This window comes from Rhinichthys klamathensis, unplaced genomic scaffold (assembly GCF_029890125.1).
Source record: "Rhinichthys klamathensis goyatoka isolate OS25496 unplaced genomic scaffold, OSU_Roscu_1.1 h1tg000032l_1, whole genome shotgun sequence".
In the NCBI taxonomy this organism is placed as follows: Eukaryota; Metazoa; Chordata; class Actinopteri; order Cypriniformes; family Leuciscidae; genus Rhinichthys; species Rhinichthys klamathensis.
Window position 1 is genome coordinate 2,416,980 of NW_026606581.1, and position 20,118 is coordinate 2,437,097.

The window sequence follows — 20,118 nt, forward strand, 5'->3', positions numbered from 1 at the left end:
CATAATCATTCCTAGTACCCAGGATGGGAATCATTGATATATGATGGGAAGATGATATATGGCACACGGCTCACATGTATTGCTTCTGTTCTTCATGGTAAAGTTCTTTGCTCTCCATTGTTCTCTCCAGTAGGGTCTGGTTTTGTTGACTAAGCATCTGGATCTGACTGAGAAGATGATGGTTTTCCTCCTCCAAGTTTCCCTTCAAACGGGTTAGCAGCTAAATTGAGAGAATGAAAGATACATTAGTGCTGGAAGCTAAAACTAAGTAATCAATTTCAAGCCTTGTAATCAATATCTGGCCCGGCTTGTGATGGTACAGTACAGTCTTGTGCTCTCTGCAGAAGCTGCATGTATAAAGACGCTTCAGTTCTTTCATCCTGTAAGATCTCAAATGCTAACCTCACAATGGTTGTCCAGTTTGGTCATTGAGATGTCCAGGCCCTGATGCTGTTCCTTCAGTTGGTCATAACGTGCCTGCCAGCGGTTCAATTCCAGCTGAGACTCATTCAAAGAAGTCTTTAGTTCTTTGGTCTGCAGTTGCAGGCTGTCATACTCCTGCCTCAGCTGTGTGTGATTCTGTGACATTCTGCAGGGACATAAACAGAGGCTTAGATGGTATTATTTGATATGCTTTATATAATATTTTATACATTATAATGCATTTAAAAATATTATACATGTTATATTTTATACACATTATAATATATATTAATACTAAATAACAAAGGTCGCTGGAATATGGTGCATGCATACATTCAAGTCGTTACTATTGCTGAATTACTGAAGTCTATTCCAGCCAGCAGAGGGCAGTAAATATTTACAATGAATAAACTCAGCCTATTGTATGTTTTTAACTGAGAGCTTCCTACTGAGTGCATTTTGTTGTTAAAAAGTCTCTCTAACCTGTCTACTTCTTCCCTTAAACTGCGGTTCTCCCCCAGAATAAGAGTGTTCTTGTGAATTTCTTCTCCCAGACTCTCTCTGTCCCTGTGTTGTGACGCTTCCAGCGCCTCCATAGCGTCCTTCTGCTTCAGGAGAACCATATACCTGTTCAACACAAACATACAAACAGTGATTTTAACTAAACCATTTCTCTAATACACAATCAAGTCTCATGATTCTGGATTATAAGGAAGTAAATTCTGATTATCACTAATGTAGAGCAGGTTTTCCCCATGGGTCTTAGTTAAAGGGTTCATCGGATACCCATTTTCCACAAGTTGGTATGATTCTTTAGGGTCTTCATGTAAAGTTTGTAAAATACTTTGGTTAAAATTCCTCAATGGTTTTGTAAAACAACACCCTTTTTACCTGCTATAAAAACAGCTCTGTTCACAGCGACCCGTTTCAGTGCATGTCTCTTTAAATGATAATGAGCAACTGCTCACCCCACCCCTCTCTTCCATGGGGGGTGTCACACAAGACACATAAAGTGCTGCCTTGGGAACCTGCCTTGATGGACAGTATACAAATGGCTGTGGGCGGAAATATGCTAATACAGGACAGTCCGTCAGTGGTCGTGGGCTGAGGTTGAGCAATATGACATCATATTGCTCAGAAAATCCAAACGCTTGATTATTGAGAGTGTTTAGGCTTTTGAGAAAAAAAAAAAAAGGAGTGAATGGATTTTTTTCATTGTATGGTGGTTGTGTCCACACACTGCAAAGACACATTTATATGCAAACACCATGTAAAAGTGAATTTTGCATCCGATGACCCCTTTGAGGGAGATGCTACATTTATTATTTGATGTCAATAGTGTTGTATTCCTTTATGGCATCCATTTAAGCCTACAAAACTAAGAAAATGTCTTTCTAAATCAATTCCAGTGGACTAAAAACACGTCTGCTTGTTAATCCTTTTAACACGTAGAAATAACCTAGGGTACTGAAGATCTATCACAGACTCATTTTCATTTGTGTCAAATTGAAGACAGGGTCTAATCTGACAAACGCCCACAGGGTTAGGGTTAGTGGTTCACAAAGCAAAGGGGTTGTGATGGAACTGTTAAATTAAAAATGTATTTTTTTATACATGCATTCATATTTTGTAATTAAATTACAATTAAGTAATGCATGTAGACATAAAGCCCAACACTTTGATTAAATAAAATAAAAACATTTCTTTTAACGGTGCACAATCAAGAAGTTATTTATTTTTATACATCCAAAATACATTTATTTTTATTATTATTACTACAACTATTATTATTATTATTATTATTGTGATAAGCCATGTTTGTAAGTGCCTTGGACTTTTTCATACTCCGTCATGAAGAAATATATTTTGGAGAAATAATGTTTTAATTATTTGTGGAGATGTTCCATTATTCACTGAAAGTTTAGCATTACTTAAAATCTTAGGTGGTATTTAAAGTAAATAATTAAAGTCACGGTGGTTCAGCTAACAGAAAAATCTTGCCAGTGTTGGGGGTAACGCATTGCAAGTTACGTAAACAGATTACCTTGTTCAAGTAACTGGTAAAGTAATGCATTACTTTTAAATTTACATCAAAATATTTGTTACTTTTTCAAATAAATAAGTATTTTTCCCATGTATTTTTCCCACACCTCAGTCCCCATGTTGAGAAATCAGGAGTAAGTGCAGAGGCTTTGTGTGCGCTGTGTGAACATGATGGTTATTGTAGTTCTAGACTAAATGTGAGCGCTCATCTGACTTGCGCAAAAACAGATTCAGTATTCCTCAAATTAATAAGAACCGTGAAATGCAAACTCAAATTATGCAAACATGCAATAATTAAATGTTAAATTACACAAATATACTTTATGTATTTTTTATTAAGCAGTCTTCGCTGCTGACCATTGATGATCCAATTCAACCATACTAATAATAAGCAAAAATGACTTTAGATAAACAGCACATTTGGGTTTTATTTATTTTATTTTATTTATAGCTGAAGTAAGTGTTGAACTTTCTTCTCATGTGTCCTATTCTTCTGCAGGGTTTGTTTGAGCTGCGTCCTCTACTGTTCAGGTGTGAATTTGCATTTCCTTTTAGTTTCCAATCAGTTTTTAGGGAGTAACTGAATATTGTAATGAATTACTTTAAAAAGTAACTTTCCTCAACACTGAATCTTGGGAACCAGCTTCCCCAATGCCAACAGTCCCCAAAAAACCCAGTACTGTTCTAAACTGATGATGCTAGTTTAAATAAATAATAGTAATTAGGAGATTGAGTGTGTGTGTGTGACAGGTGGCATGTTGGACATGGACGCTGAGGCCGGTGGACATTACAGCTGATTGGGCCCCTGACAGCCATCTGGTGAACCCCTCAGCTGAGGCCCCCAGAGACACACTACTGCATTATTCATGAGACCGAGCGATAAAAGAGACAAGGGGAGACTACAAAACTATAGGCACACAGAACCATGTTTTTCCTGTCTCTAACAAAAGAAACAACTTTCCACAGTGAACCATGGAAAAATGAGTGTGACGTGAGTAGATTAGTGTGTATTAGAGCAGGTTGAGTTTGTGCTAATTAATGTCTAATAGGTGCGTATAAAAATAAGGGACATTTTCCACTGTGACCCACCTCTAAAAAAAACAATTCAGATTCCCATTGGGGCCGTTTCATTAGCAACACCATAGACTATATTCCAGGACAAGTCAGGCCTTAAAACCTACAATTGTTATCAAACACATTTGCGTATAGTTGGGGGAAAAAAGGCTATTTTTACAAGGACTAAACCCTGACTGTTCCTTACTATTAAAGGGACAGTCCACCGACAAATGAAAACTCTGTCATCATTTACTCTGCCTCATGTCGTACCAAACATGTGTGTAAGTGACTTTCTTCTGCGGAACATAAAACAAGATATTTTACAGAATGTTGGTAACCAAACAGTTTCAGTTCCCATTGATTTCCATTGTAATTGTTGTCCGTACAATGAAATGTCAATGGGGGCCGAAACCATTTAGTTACCAACATTCTTCAAAATATTATGTATTATGCATTATATTATTACCGGTAGTTTCTTTAAAACCTTTAGGTTCCGCAGAAGAACGAGAGTCGCAGTTTTGGAACGACATGAGAGTGAGTACATGATGACAGAATTTAGATTTTTGGGTGGACTGTCCCTTTAAGGGCCCTCCATCTCTCAACGTCTCTGTCAGCGGTGCTAATGGTATGGGGTCATTGTGGCGTCTCCGCTCAGACCAGACGCAGCTCATTACTCTATTGTTACACAGCCTCCTCAGGCAGACAGAAAGATGCATAAGCTGCCACCTATGGAAAGGCTCAATAACTCAACAAAGGTCACCAACTGTGTTCTTAAACCTTCTGCTGAAAATAAAGCTAAATGTGAAGTATTTGTTCATTATTATTAATTATTTTTGCAATTCCAATTGATCATGACAATTCTTCTTAAAAATATTAGGTGGTATACAGAATATCACACGAACTGTGCTAGTTTCCCGTTTTGCATATAGACCTAATGCCATCATGTTTGATGTAGAGCTGGATGGTAGATGAATGCATTTCTGAAGGACTGATTGAGTTGGAAAGGGACTGACTTGCTCTCCAGCGTGCGGTGTTCTTGCTCCAGAGCTCTCAGGCTGCCTTTCAGCGCTGCGTGTTGGGCGATAAACTGCTCGTACTCGGTCGCCTGCCGGTCGTGTACGCTGAGCAGGCGCTCGTGGTCCTGCGTGGCTCGGTCGCGGGCTGCACACACCTCCTCGCGCTGTTTTTGAAGAGACTCAGCCTCCGACTCCAGAGTTTGCAGCTGGGCCTGTAAAGCTCCATATTGAGCCATGAGAGAGGAGCTCTGGGAGATTAGGGTCGAATTTTCCACCTGACCAGGAGAAGGGAAATAAACAACCATGAAAATTGGACATCTAAGGATTCTGTTTTGCATATTTTAAGCAGTTAGACAGACAGATAGACAGACAGATAGACAGACTTTATCCTTGGCTGAACAAAACAACTGCCTTTCTTGCCGTATGGGTCAGAGAGGAACAGGTGAACATTCCGTTCTCATTCTGGAAATGTCAACCCTACAGTATGTTGTATCACACCTGCCATCTCTTTGGTCACGAAATTGCTTTCTCATGTCACTAATGACCCTTACACAACCAAAAAACAGAAGGCGGCATCCTCACCTGTTCTTTTTTTACGGTATTTGCTGAATCTAGTAAGCATTGGCAATGACAACCATTTCTATGTGCCTGAAAATGTCAGATATTTTTGGAGATCAAAAAGGAAGTGCTGATTAGCTGTACAATCTCAAAATTCTTAAAGGGGTCATGACATGAGAAATCAAATTTGCCTTGATCTTTTGACATATAAGAGGTCTTTGTACCATTAAAACATTCTGCAAGTTTCATATCTTAAAACGTCCTCCTCGTAATAACGAAAGCATTTATTTAATCAAGATCCAAAAATGACTCATTTGGATATTGTGGGATCTGTGACACACGGCAAATACTTTTGCATGTGCCTGCCTCCAGAGCAAGACATCGACGAATAGTTATACATCCTCGCATCATAGGCCCCGCCCACTCGCGTTCAGTCGCTTAACGGCTGACATTTGCCTACACTGGATGCGAGTGTCGCGTTTAAAGCAAATAAAACCCATTATAATCACTGCCGCTGTCTACACTGTATACAGAGGCGCGCTCAGTTTCTGTTGCACTTCACACGACAAGAGGACAAATAGAAGAGTAAATGGAAACGTAAAGGAAAGTTCACTTTGATGCGTCCTGTATAACAGCTCATGTACTAATTTCTGTAGAGACTTCAGAAAGATACAAGGAGTCATGAACGAGTGGATGGTTTATTTTAATGGTGTAAGCAAATCAATAGATGTCAAAAATTATTTCCAGGAGTTTTCTAGCAAGGGGGACCTGGGGGGGGGGTCCACAAAAAAATTAAATGGAGAAAACAAAATTTGACATGGTTATCGTTTCATTTAGAAATCATGAGATTAATGACATGATTTTTTTGTATTAACAGCCTTATGTTTTTAAAAGAAAAGAAATGTGAAAATGTAAAAATGTTTTTTATTAAAATATAATGTTCAGTTCAGTAGTGAACACAATTTAGGCCTACTGAATTAAAATATAAGAACAGAAGCCTGACAGTAATGATTAATGTTTCAGAAATAAAATGTACCTGGAGTTTGGCAGTTTCTTTATGAAGAGAGGTGTTGTGCTCTTGTAAAGACGCTGCCTGTTTCTGCAGAGCTAGTGTTTGTGCGTTGAGCTGTGCATTCTGGGAATCTAACTGCTTCAGCTGCTCCTTCAGAAGATGTTTCTCTGTCTGCAGGGTAGCATTCTGGGGAGTTCACAAAAGCATGTTACAATACTGAAGGCGATACTGTATAAGTTGAGCAGCTGGGTTGATATAAATATGTCGTCTTACATTCTTCTCAACATCGATTAGTCTGTCTTTCAGCTTGAGAAGTTCAGCTGTGGCCTCCCTCTGCTCAGTCTCCCACTTCTCTTTATCTGGGACCGATCTAGCCTGCCCCAAAGCCTGCTGGGAGATATCAGAGTGAGCCGCTTCTTCCTCTTGCCTTTGCTTAAGGGCCTCTAGGTTCTTTTTCACCTGGAAAGAAGAGAACAGAACAGAAAATCAGGCCTGATATAAGATGCAACATGTCAGAGAATTCCTTTCACCATTTTCCCAACTTTCTTTGTTTTTAATTGTATATATTTGTAGTTTGAGAAGGCCTGAACATACAGTGGTGAGTTCAGTGCGAAGTTGCTGGTTTAAGCTTCTGCTCTCCTCCAGGCGAGACTCCAGTCTCTGGATCTTGTCTTCTCTCAGTTCTAGAGTTTTCTTCAGTGCCGACTCAATCTTGGTCTCCAGGATCTTATATTTACTGAAGAATGAAAAAAATGGAATGTTGATATATTAGAATCTTAAATCTGTGTGAGCATCAGAATCTGACCAGTCAAATAGAAAAGCTTAGATCTCTGACAGTAAGTCACTACAACAGCCTTAGCAATAAATAGATTCTCTTGTCAAGATACGAAAAATATTTTGGGCAAAAATATTTAATTGTGTTTATTTAAGAAACACAAACTAGCTTTAATAAAACAAAAAGTTGGTAATTTAAAAAAAAAAAATAGAAAGTCATTTCAGAATGAGATGAGGTTGAAATTACATTTGTTTGAAATAAACAAAGTGCAGTTTCTCTGTTTGACATAGCTAGTAGAAAAATTAAGTAGTGAGTATTAAAAAGCTTAAAGGAGCTGTATGTAAGATTGTGGCCAAAACTAGTACTGCAATCACTGTCAAATTGCTGTAGAGTGGTGTATCCCCTCCCCCTCCTCCCTGACTCGAGGTTGCCAGATCGGCTGCAGGATCCAGCAGGAACGTGACGAGCTGCAGCTGCGGTAACTAGAGCAGAGCTGGCAACCCGGATGCCGCAACACTACTGACTTCGTGATTGGTAGATAGGTGGAGGGTGGAGCATCAGACCAAAACACAACATGACAACATCAACATCAGTTGAGGGCTGCAACTGCACTTTTTAAATGACAATATCCTGGCCAGACTACTGTTGTCAGTGATATAAGTATTTGAAATGTACATGATTTCTTAATGTCTATTGACATTTCAGGGCCATTTTATGATTAATTGAAATAAATTTCTTACATACAGCTCCTTTAAGGACTAAAATCCACAGGGCTGAACGTGTCCATAGTTCACTGTCATTTTAGTATTATTTATATTCCTAATAGTATTTATTACAATTGTCACTACAGTAGCTTTTACTTTTAGAAGTGCATGTTTAGAGTTTCATGTTTTTAAATATATTTCTATTTAGCTTTTATTTCAGTTTTAGTTTTAGTAATTTTAGTACTATTTCAGTTTGTTGCCAAGTTAACATTAGAACATTTCTAATTTTCATTTAAGTTTTCTAATTTTAAGCTTTTCTGCTAATATTTCTATTTTAGCTTTACTTCAATTAAAAACAATTTGAACAGTTTTAGTTAACAACAACAAAACTGCCATAGCTAAAGAAACACATTTACAAAATTCAATATTTATAATATAACACGGGCACACACACACTTAGCTATCTAAATGGGGACACTGAATAGACTTCTATAGTTTTTATATGCAGCTAGTTATAAATACTATAACCTAATTCTAGCCCACACCCTAACCCTACCAAAACACTTTCAGCATTTTTACAATAAAAAAAAAAAAAAAAAAAAAAAAAAAACCTGCATTTACTTTATTTAAGCCATTTTTACAAATGAGGATGTCCCCAGAAGGAGGTTTTGGTATGGTAAAATATGATAGTAAGTAGGTACACACACACACGCCCACACACACACACACCTTCTTGGAGGGATTACGAAGCACAGTGGAATGTGACTGTTAGTGGTAAATTTCTTCAAACACGAAGCGATTAGACAACTAGCGTTTTATGACACTATTAGCTGGTGAGAAATGTTGCAGTTTACATTCAGCCACGTTCATTTCTTTTGATCTAACTTACAAATACATGTCAGATGTCACACTCACCGTAATAATGGGGTTAAAGTTGGGATAGAGAGAAAGAATGAGTCTACTTCCTTATAGAGAAAGTAGAATCCATCACTACTGATCCCTCTACAGGGAACATTCCAGTGAAAACTAATCAAACTGGAGTATATACCAAGAGTCAGTTCTGTAATTTCTTCATACTGGGGCTTCAATATGAAAGAAACAATTATAAAAACACTACTACACAGCAAAGCTCCTGCAGACAACAACCACGTAAAGAACTTATAACAGGTCACTGAACCACACACACTACAGTAAAAACAGTAAAGTTAGCATGCACTTTGACTCAGATTATATTTCAGGCAATTAACAGTGTTGGGAAACACTACTTTTAAAAATAATTTAGTAGCATGTAGCATGTTAGTTAATTTTGCATAATTGTTTGTACGGTGTAAATTAAAAAATGAATGTGTTACTTGCAAAAAATAATCGAAATGTGTAGAGCACATTACTTATAACACTTTAACCTCAACACAGGCAGTGAGAGGAAAGAAAGACAGAGTCGAGACAAGTGGTGATGGTATGTACAAGAGAGAAAAACAAGCATGTCGCATTGGAAGTCTACAACTTTAGCAGCACCTCACCTGCTACACCTTTCATAGGGCAGCGTCCACATAAAACAAACAAGACACTTTAAAGCATCTAGCAACACCTTGTAATTACAAACTATCAAATGAACTCTAAACCCGAGAAAGGATATGACTGATCATTTTCTTATTACTCGTATTACTCACTTGTCTTCACAGCTGTGTTCTTCCTGTAGGAGTCTCTCTCGATTCAAGCCGATCTTCTCCAGCTCGTGACTCAGCTTCTCCAGGTCATTACACTGTTGCTGCACTCTCAACTTCTCATTCACCAGCTCCTGCTCGAAAGAATATGCAAAGCCAACACTGAACTCCAGGGATACCATACAGAGCACAACCGCAGACCCTCATAACTGTGTGTCAAGGTAAATGAGTCTCTTAAAGTTGTCTTTTGCATCACTCTTAACACGACACACAACGATAAGGCCAAAACCAGTGATGGAAATGAAGCACTCATACGGTATTCAAACAGTATGTCCAAAGATTCCGGCTGTGACTACAGCACGGTGCATCACATTTTACATTTTTCCTCACGTTTTCCTGTTCACACCTCCATTTTTCCTGCATCTGATTTGAAAGCCTCGTAACATACTTATGTACGCCTATGTCTTTACCAAAGCAACCCATGCAGATAGGTTGGGACATACAAATCTTATTTGATCCCTTGCCATTAATAATGTGCCTTTCTCAAAATCGACCTCAAGCTCGCATTCAGACCTGCCTCCATCCAGTCAACAACCGACAGAACAAGCCCACCCTACATTTTTTTCATTTTCGAATAATCCGTTTAGCTCAGATCTAAGTAAAAAAAAAAGAAGAAATGTCTCTATTTCCGTTACATTTTACTTGATGGCTACTTGGAGTCATTAAATAGAAAATTTTCAGGAAAAAAATATAAATGTTTTACAACAGAGTACATTTATAAGAACATTTTTAAGAGTTTTTTTCTTTATAGTGGACACTCACATATGTCATTGACATTGATGTACTAAACGTGTCATACCTCTCTTAGTGTGGCCAGAGTCTTCTTATCCATGGTGGCCTGTTTCTGCAGGTCTTTGTACTCTCTCTCCAGCTCTTTGAGTCTCCCTGCAGCCTCTTTAAGGCGGCCTAACTCTTTATTGAGAGCCGTGCTTTCTTTCTCCATGCTGGCCAGCCTGAGGCAGTTCTCCTCCAGTGCGGTCTCCTTCGTCTCCAACTGCTGCTTCAACCTACGCGTCTCCTTCTCCAGCTGCTTCTTCTCCTTCTCTGCCTGGCCCAATTCCTGCTCCATTCCTCTCTTCTCCTTCTCAACTGCTTCCGCCCATGTTAGAGTCTGCCTCAAGCCCTCTAACTCTCGGCGCAGATCCTTCTTCTCCGCCTCATTCTGCCTCAGCTCGCCCTCTAGACTCTGGATCTTGGTGGCGCTGTTGTCCAGAGTCTGTTGGAGCCGTTGGTTTTCCTGGCTCAGACTGCCGTAGCTCATCTCCAATCTTTCGCTCCTCTTGGCCTGGGAGCGAAGCTCCTCCAAAGTGCGGCACATCTCCTCATGTTCCCGCTCTAGTTCGGCATGTTCCTGCTGTAGTTGTGTCAGGCGAGCAGCTGCCGGCCGCAGGGTCTCCAACGCACGCCTCTGCACCAGGTTCTCCTCCTCAAGTTGCTGGTGATCCTTCTCCAGAACAGCCAAGCGCATGCTGGCATTCTGGGCCGTGTCAGCCAGCTTCTTCAGCCGGCGATTGTCTTTCTCCAGAGTAGCATTCTCACACTCCAGGGCCTCGACACGCTCACTGCCAATCTTTAAGGAGGCGGCTTCCCGCTGTAGCTGCTCTCGGACTCGCTCCAGACGTGCTACCTCCTTTTCCATCTCCTCACAGCGCTCTCCTCGTTCACGGAGAGAGTCTAGCTCTTTAGTTGCCTGCCGTTTCTCAGACTCCAGGCGAGCAAGTTTACCACCCGTTTCAGAGATGGTCTGGTGGAGAACGCGGTTTTCTGTCTCCACCTCTCTCACACGAGCCTCACTGTTCACCTGAGCACGCTTCCGGAGGGAGCTCACTGCCTGGGTCAGGTGCTCCTTCTCCTGCTCCAACTCTGAGATCTAATACCCACCCACACACAAACAAATGAAGTTTATGAATGAATAGTTCATATACTGTTAATCATCATGTTACATAACAAGAGTTTTCTTTCTTTAGATGTTCACCTGTCTGTCTTTATCAGCCTGAATTGTCTCTAGAGTTTTCTCCAGTCTCTGTTTCTCCGTTAGTAGCTCATCTCCAAGGTTCTCCATGTCCTGAGTTGTCTGTTTTTCCTGGTCCAATTGGGATTGCAGACGCTCCAACTTAAACACACAACACAGAAGTTATCTCATCAGTATTCAATATTCTGTCTGTCAGTAAATAGTAAATGTGGAAAAGATATGTACCTTCTTGCTAAGACTCTGGTTCTCTTTTTCCAGCTCCAATGCATGCAGCTGACCTTCTTCCATGTTGATGGAGGCTTCTCTTAACTCCTGGATTGTGCTTTGAAGGCATTGGTTCTCCTTCTCCAGCTTCAACAGTTGGCTGGATGTGGACTCATTCAGCTCAAACACAAATGACTTACGGGCTGTAGTAGGAGAAGACAAAACAATGCAGGTCATTGAGATTAGCTGCATTGTTTTGTCTTCCCCTACTATTACCAACATATCTAATTGAGATTATGAGCATCAGCTAAAAATGGAGCATCACCTACTGATTATTCATTATAATTGATTATCAATAAATAATGCTTTAATAAACTAGAATGTTAAATCCCACATTGTCAGATTTGAAACCGTACCGTAGGCATTACATCAGCCATCAGCTAATGTGCCTACTCTTTAGATGTTAAAACGGTTATTTAAAAATATTGATCAACAACTTTTTTTTTGTATTTATATTGTTTCTTATATATATCTTGTATATGTTGTTTCTTGTATGTGTATACATTGTATTTATTTATTAGATATGTATTTATAATATTTATTTTGCAGCCTGAGTAACAAACATTAAGTAGGCAGATGCTTAGTCACCCATGCATTACCTTTCAAAACAATGTATACACACCTAACGGCTTACAAACAGCCTGAGGGTAGAGATATTTCAGTTACCAGTTCTTTCAAGATAATATTGACTTATTATAACATTGACTTGCTTCATTAATAACAAATAAGCGTTTGTTCACTTTGCATGAACAAAACGGCAAGATTCTCTGTTGGCAGAATATTTGCATTGGGATGGGTTCTTAAAACAAACAATTGGCAAACAGAAAATAGGTCATGACCAAAATTTGACTCTTTGTGCTGTATTTTCTAAAGGGTTCTATGTTGGGTTAGTATTACAAACACAGAATCTAATATTCAAGTCCAAGAATAGGTAGTTTCGGCTACCTCTGAAAGTGGTAGAAAGTTGACGAGCTCAAAATATTTTAGACCCCATTTACACTAAGCGTCATCCACTTGTGATCCGATCAGCCAAAACGCTGGTGTAAACAGGGCGTAAGACATCGTCTCAGAAGGTTTCAAACTGAAACCTTTTTGGACTCACCCTCATTGACCTCACTGTTCTTGGACAGTTGCTCCAATTCCCAGCCAAGGTGAGCCGACTCATTCATGCTTTGTTTCTGAGAGATCTCCAGCAACATGTTCTCTTCCAGCAATTCCTCCAGCCGTTTCTTATCACTGTCCCTGTCCTAATTCACATACAAAAGAGGAACAATCGTATACTTAGGGCTGGGGAAAAAAAGGATCAACAAATCCATTGCGTAGATGTTTTCTCAAACCTTCAAATTTTTAAACTAGGTATACAGTTGCTACGGTGTTCCTAGTGTGTTTCTTGGTAGTTTTTATGTGCTTGCCAAGGTATTCTAGGTTGAACTTGTGACTAGGCTGTCTGAGTGCATTCTAGGACGTTACTTGCCAGGTACTTTGGTAACAATTATTGCTAGTTGGCTTCTAGCATGCTGCTAGGGTATTCTGAGGTTCCTATGGCAAAAATTAAGCAAAAATGTATTTTCTTTCAGAAAATCATGCTGAGTTCCTCTCCGTGTGAACAGGCCTTAAAGAGCATATTGCAGGTAAAAAAAAAATCTAAATTAATATATAACCTTGTATGAAAATACCATATGAAAAGGTAATGCAGGATTTAAAATGTTTTAAAACGACATAAGGGCACTAATTTAGTAGATAAAGTGAGCGTTTCTTGGACTGCTCGTAAAAACGGCTTTTTTTTTCAACATCGCGTCATTTTACGTCACGCTAGGGAGCCTCAGCCTCGGCTCAGTGCAGAGTAGGCTGGTATTCAGTGAGAGCGGCCGTGAGTCAGTGTGTTTTCGGTAGTTTTTGTATTTCAATCTATCATCGTCATGGTAAATTATTGTGTTTGTGGAGGTTGCAAAAACTCCGGCCTGTCAGGACATCGAGTCCACAGGTTTCCATAACAAGAAAAAGGACGGTGCTGTATATCTTTCGTGCCTGGTGCGGTTTGTGCAGGTGAAGAGACGGGATTTCTCTTCCGCATCGGCTTCGAGAAACGCGGTCGTGTGTAGCTTTCACTTCAGATCGTATGTAGCGTTCACTTCAGATCGTGTGTAGCGTTCACTTCAGATCGGAGGATTATCATCCCGGCGATATGATGGAGTTTAACATGGGATGCCGAAGCAAGAATATTGATCGTCGTATAATACCAATGGCATCAAATAGGGTGATATAGGTAGTCATGCCCTAAATAGAGGCAACTTGTAATTGAAAAACAAAATTACTAGGTTGATTAAATATTCAAATCTTTAATTTTCTGTTTATGTTATAACCCAGATGAAAAATATGTTTTAAAAATGTACTTGAGTATGTTTTTAGTAACTTACAATAGAAATATACTCAAGTATAGTTTTTATACATTTAATAGTATACATCTACCCTAAACATACTAATGTCTGCTGGCCTGATATACGATGGTAATAATCTGTACAATATTGTGAGCACAGTGTATCGTTAGCGAACGTGTATCTATAAGCACGTCTCTCACCAAGACACCTGTCCTGTTCTCCACTGGTTCTCCTCACACCACAACTCAATGTGTCTCTGACCGTTCTGTCTGACATTAGTCCTGGCCGGTCACTGCTCTCTTGGCAGCATAGCAGGCTCATAATTGTATGGCTGTAGTCCGTCATACGAGTAAGTATTTCCTCAGCGTCCGAAATGTCATTGCGATCCATTGTTTTCCTGTTGTTTGAATCAACCGCTCTCCCGCCCGTTACGTCACGCCCGCCACACCCATTTTCAGACGCGGAAGTAAAATTTTCTCACAAAAACGACTCCAGAAGCTTCTGTAACGTATTTATAAGAATATTTTAAAGAAAATCTAGTTCCTACATTATTTTTCTATACATTGACTCGTTGGGTCCTCTAACCTGCAATATGCCCTTTAAGCTAAAATAAGTCAGGAATATGGCATACGTTACATAATGCATGTTTCCACCTAGAGGTGAAGGAACAATGGCATTCTTGCGGTCACTTCCAGAGGACCCTCAAGTATCAAGTATCAAAGCTTTCATATACTTTGGAACAGTCTAATGAATCAGCTAGGTCTACAGCATGTTTTATCGCCCCTACGCTACAAATCAAAAGATGAATCAAGGATTGTTTTGTAAATCACATTGTGAACGAAATCAAATTGAACTGTAAGGTGTGTAAAGATTAAAATGTATAAACACCAAATCAATTATTTTCCATAACACTCACAATTTCCATGTCATGCAATTTGGAGCGCAGCTGAAGGTTCTCTTTCTCCAGCTCGTGTAGTTTGTCACAGCGCCCCCTAGCCCCAGTAAGCTGCTCCTCCAGCATTGACTTTGTCTCCAACAGAGTCATATTGTCCTCTCTTAGTTCCTGTGCACAAAAGAGAGACAAGAGAGAAAAATAAAGAGATGGGCAAAAAGAAAAGATCAAGTGATAGAGAGCATGACGACAGCAGACTGAGAGAGGGCTGTCAGTGACAGCTCAGGGCCTGCAGACACCTGAGGCATAATATCTGAAAAATAAAAGCAGCAGGGGCTCTCAGTAGGCAGCTGTACATCAGTCACCTCACAAAGAAATCAATTTCTCCCCTTCTGATTAAAGTGGTGTGTGGCTAGTTTATAATTCATGCTTTTCCAGACAATGACAAAGTCTAAGGCACATTGGCACACTGTTTTGCCAACGCTAAAAGCAAGTTCTTAAAATGGAAATGCAATATAGGTTGGTGTGTGGTTACCTCTATGCGTGTCTTGTAGAAATGGACATCGTTTAGCTTCTCTTTGCAGCGAACCAGTTCCGTTTCCAGACGATCCACTTTTCCAGCACGTTCCCTTAGAGCATCCACCTCATCACGGTACACCCGCACCGAACGTGCCTCTGTCAGCAACTGCATGTTCTACTCATACATTAATACAACAGATGATAGTAACTGATCGCTGAAGCTACAGTAAAGTGTTTTCCAGTTTGATTAAGCCATGTAAAGTGTGAATTTTTCTTGGGGCCAGATTAACTAACAGCTTGCGCCAGCGCAAACCCTCTTTGGGCGTTAAAAAACAACTGTTAGGATTTACTAAAGACACGCAGTGAAAAATTAGCGCTGAAAAGGCGTGGACAGGGTTATTTTTGAGGCTGACCTTGTTGCATATGCATTTGTAGGAGTTTCCCTTTCCGACGCAAAATGTATGGGAGGAGAATACTAATGAATGTAAATGAATCATGCAAGAGGATTTACTAAGGTTTGCGCTAGTCAATTTACTGGTATTTGCACCATTATTTAACACCCAAATTTGCGCTCATTATAGAAATTATCTGGCTTCGTCTGTGTTCTTTAATTTGACCGTCGTCAGTAGATCACACGCAGAACTTTCCACTCCTATCTGTGCTTTTATGGGATTGCGCTTTCACGCTAATTTGCCCTGTTTAGTAAATCTGGCCCTTGATGTGATACCTCCTGCTTGAGTTTCTGAATCTCTGCATCCAGGCGCTCAATCTCATTCTTGGTATCAGTCAAATGCTCTGTCTTCTCCTCTCTGTAGAGAGCACATACACAAGAGTAAGTGTTTACAATACTGACAGGCTTAACAAGTGGATGACCAATATATTGCCAAGGCAAAAATATGACAATAAAAATAATAAACAGAAGCAGGACTTTTATTTTAACAGTGCTGCGGCTGTCAGTGAAGTTAGTTTGAACCTGTAAAAAGTCGTAAGTGTACAAAAGACACTTACAACTCTTGGCGGGAGCGCCGCAGTTTGGCCTTTGTGTCAGCCAGTTCCACAGCTAAATGCTGACGATCTTCTTTAGACAGTAGGGTGACAGGGGATAGAGAGGTGTGCTCAGGGCTAGAAAAGCCAAAGAGACCGGAAGGCTGCTGGGACTGAAGATAGTCCCTCTCCTGTGTCAGCTCTATGATCAGCTAAGGACACAAAACAGACCTATCAGCATCTAATCAGTGATGATCAATCTCTTCAGAAGTTTAATGCAACTTCCTAAAAAAAATAGTTGACTGTAGTTGGTGCTGCTTAGATTGGCATACCTCAGCAGACTCATCTCGCTCGTCTATGAGTTTACGTAGGTGAAAGGCCATGGTCCGAGACAGAGGGTCCAACTGCTCAGCAGGAATCTCCTCAACCTCCATCCACTGCAGGTCCAGAACATTCTCCTGGTTGTGGGTTACCTGTAATCAAAAAGCCCTCAAATACATGCTCCATGTATGATATTTATAAGTTATTGGCTGACATCAGGGAAGCTCACTTCTTGAATATGAGTTACGATGGTAGCCTGTGTCTCAATGTCAAGCAGCTTGATCTTCTCAATAATTTCTTCTTTACGATCACACTGTTGGAAGAGAGGAAGAGAATTAGGAAAGAGGTAATGGATGGAAAGGAAAGATGAAAGGTATGAGGAGAGGGTGGGAAAGGGGAAAAGAAAAGGAAAGGGAAAGAGGATGAGAAATGGGAAGGAGAATGGAGAGGAAAAAGAAAATAGAAAGAACCAGAAAAGGAAGGGGAAGGGAAGGGGAAGGGGAAGGAATAGAAAAAGTGAAGAGAGCAAGAGGAAGGGAAAGGATCCGGAAAGGGAAAAGGTAAGAATGAAAAAGAGAGGAGGAAGGAAAAGAAAGGGAAAGAGGATGGAGAAGGAACAGAAAAGCAAAGAGAAAGGGAAAAGGAAGGAAGGAAGGGAAAGGTACCGGAAGGGGAAGAGGAAGGAATGGAAAGGAAAGGGAAAGGGAAGGGATGGAAAAGGGAAAGAGGATGATTACGAGGAAGGGAAAGGAAAGAGGAAATTATGGTATATGTGAAGGAACAAAAAGGGAAAAAAGGAATGAGGATGGGAATGGGAGAGGAAAAGATATAAAAAGGAAACAAAGATTAACGATATAAGGAAAGTGAAGAGAAAGGGGAAGAGATGAGCAAAGAAGGAAATAACTATCCTGTGTATTAATGAAATCAGCACTGCCAAAGAATTTAGGAGTATGACTTAAATGATGGTGATTAGTCTAATAAACTGCTGGCACAGATGAAACAGCGGTAATCACATCAGAGATCGAGCCCAACTTTGAATAAAAGAATGCAGGGGATACTTTCAAATGGGACAAAGACTAAATTGTGCATCTCGTGACTGGAATACAGTGAGAGGAAGTTATGGTGGAGGATTAGACAAGCTCAAAGAAACTGAACAGAAAGAAAATCAGCAGGCAAATGTTACACTGTGAAGTTTAAGGCTCTAAATGAATGCGAGCGGTTTATTATCCATTCATAGAACAGGAAAAAACAGCTAGAGAGGGGGCTAAAAGTGTGGGGACAAATAGGCCTGCACAGAACAGACATGTGAGGAACAATCCTCAGGAAAAGGAGACAAAAACTTTAGCATATCTAACCCAATTATATTTGCTATCTCCTCTGGGACATATCTGAATAGATGCTTGATTTTGCAGCATAATAAGCGTGTGTTAGTTTTACTCTGGAAAAGCAGAGGCATGCCCAGACATGGTGATATGGATATGATTTCCTGTACTGGTCTCAAAATGTCGGTTGGAGATTTCTGCTACTTCAAGCAGTTTACCTGAACAGCACAGCCCAGTATTAGCAACAGCAGTCTCTTCACCTCCTCCATGCTTTTACCTGAGGGAAAAAAAATTAAAACAATTCACACGAATTGAGAATAAAGGTACTATAAACAACAGAAATTAAAGAAATGAACATCAACTCTTTTGCAATCACACAAACCCTTTGATATCAAGTTTTTTAATTAGTTTTTCGAAGCTTGTTTCTGTGTGTTGGTGAGTTTGTTTGTCTGGCAGTCTTAGACTAATAAATACTCTGGAGAGAATGGAGTGGGTGTGGGGGTGCTGTCACCATGGCGACCATTTGTTGCTGAACACCACCCCACCCTACATCGTACCCCCCTTTACACAGACAGCAGAGGAGGAGCTCTTTACCAGCCGTGGGGGAAATGACTCTATTGTCCACTACAAGTGAAGCTTACTAAAAAACACAAACATCAGAGAGCGTTGCACATGTAACAAGATAAGAAACAAATTGACCAGCACATAAAAACCATTAACATAAGGCCTTCTGTGAAATATATTCATATTAGTCATTTTCTGGGAAAACATTACTTTCGTTAAAGCTTTTCATGACTAGAATGTGGTCTGCAGGGGCCCACTGAACAAAATGTACAGAAATAAGCTCCAATACAGCATCCAGGGGAAAAAAATTAATCTCGGACTGTTTTGATAACCCATGATAAGCAGAAAATGACAGCATAACCATGATAAGGGTTAATTTTGTATTATGCAAAATCATTGTACGGCATCCTGTAGGTAGCAAGCATGAGCAGAGAAGGAAATCTAGTCTACGCACATACTCATAAAGGTCAACCTGCAGATCAGATACACACCTCATTATAACAAAGGCCTGTTATACGCGTCTGTTGTCAACAGTCTACTGCAACATTACCATATGTATTTTGGAGTATAAGAGCAGACCTGCATTAGTGATCAGGTGTCATGGTGCAAACTTTACAGTATATGCAGAAGTTTAGTATAAGTCAGTCACATTTTGAACAGTTCAATACACCACAGGTTTCATGTTGTGATATTTGAACATTATTAGCTAATAAACAATTTACCAGCTAATAATCTAGTCAAAATGTAGCTAATGTCAGTCAAATACTGCCTTGCTTTAGAAGGAAATACTTCTTAGCAAATTTTTTGTTATAATGATGTCAACTTGCATTGTTACAGGTGCAAGTATTCCGCGAATTGTAGTCAAAATTTCCAACTGAATGACCACGAACACAGTGTTTTAGGCCAAACGGAAAAAAAAAGAAGGCCATTCTGTCAGTTCCGCCCGAAGCAAAATGCGTAGAGGTAAGAAAGCTTTTGCCATATTGTTCTATTTTTACAATAAATTTGACAATAAACTGTTTAAAGTGTAGATATAGTATGATACAATTTTCAGTGATAAACCTACCCTTACAATAACTGTCCTGTTAATAACCCTCAGTCGATCCGACCATCTGTGAGGGGGGATACAAAAATGCAGAAGTATATTCTGTAGTTTTTACAAAAGTCCTGGAGCTTTAGCTGAGAAATAAACGTACATACACTACCTACATTGTAACAATACAAAGCGGGTTAAAAAAATCTGCAAAGTTACTTTAATTGCAGCATTTTTTTACTCTATACCATTTGCTAACTGTTATATATAATAGCTAATATCTATACTATTTTTTACACATTTTATTACACAGCTCTCTTGATTCTGATGGCAAGCATTGCAGCATTGTTCAGTCAAATATTTTAGTATAATGACAGATTAAAGCTTTATAATTGACTATAGTCCCAGACCATATTTCCTTGTTGTTCTGGTTTCATGTCTCTAGCTGCTCTACTGTCAACAGCAAGATCCCCAGTCAGCGCTTAGGGCTAGGATTGGTCCCAAGAAGTTTCCTCTGGCCTTTCTCCTTTCCTCCTGCCATTACAAGGTCCCCAACAT

The 20,118-nt window shown here is 39.8% G+C and overlaps 1 protein-coding gene across 6 annotated transcripts in view; it reads right to left on the reverse strand.

The window, feature by feature from the left end:
• ccdc88c (coiled-coil domain containing 88C) overlaps positions 1–20,118 on the reverse strand; it is a 57,962-nt gene that overhangs the window by 13,657 nt on the left and 24,187 nt on the right. For all 6 annotated transcript variants that reach the window (XM_056245549.1, XM_056245548.1, XM_056245551.1 and 3 more), the window contains exons 5-23: positions 18,182–18,240; positions 16,871–16,954; positions 16,653–16,793; positions 16,345–16,532; positions 16,064–16,145; positions 15,353–15,511; positions 14,842–14,988; positions 12,650–12,794; positions 11,509–11,690; positions 11,287–11,424; positions 10,111–11,181; positions 9,258–9,385; positions 6,703–6,844; positions 6,382–6,567; positions 6,133–6,294; positions 4,536–4,813; positions 907–1,050; positions 403–589; positions 75–220 (exon numbers count right to left, since the gene is read on the reverse strand). In XM_056245549.1, the coding sequence (XP_056101524.1) occupies positions 75–220; positions 403–589; positions 907–1,050; positions 4,536–4,813; positions 6,133–6,294; positions 6,382–6,567; positions 6,703–6,844; positions 9,258–9,385; positions 10,111–11,181; positions 11,287–11,424; positions 11,509–11,690; positions 12,650–12,794; positions 14,842–14,988; positions 15,353–15,511; positions 16,064–16,145; positions 16,345–16,532; positions 16,653–16,793; positions 16,871–16,954; positions 18,182–18,240 (3,769 nt within the window). The remainder of the gene's footprint in view (positions 1–74; positions 221–402; positions 590–906; positions 1,051–4,535; positions 4,814–6,132; positions 6,295–6,381; positions 6,568–6,702; positions 6,845–9,257; positions 9,386–10,110; positions 11,182–11,286; positions 11,425–11,508; positions 11,691–12,649; positions 12,795–14,841; positions 14,989–15,352; positions 15,512–16,063; positions 16,146–16,344; positions 16,533–16,652; positions 16,794–16,870; positions 16,955–18,181; positions 18,241–20,118) is intronic.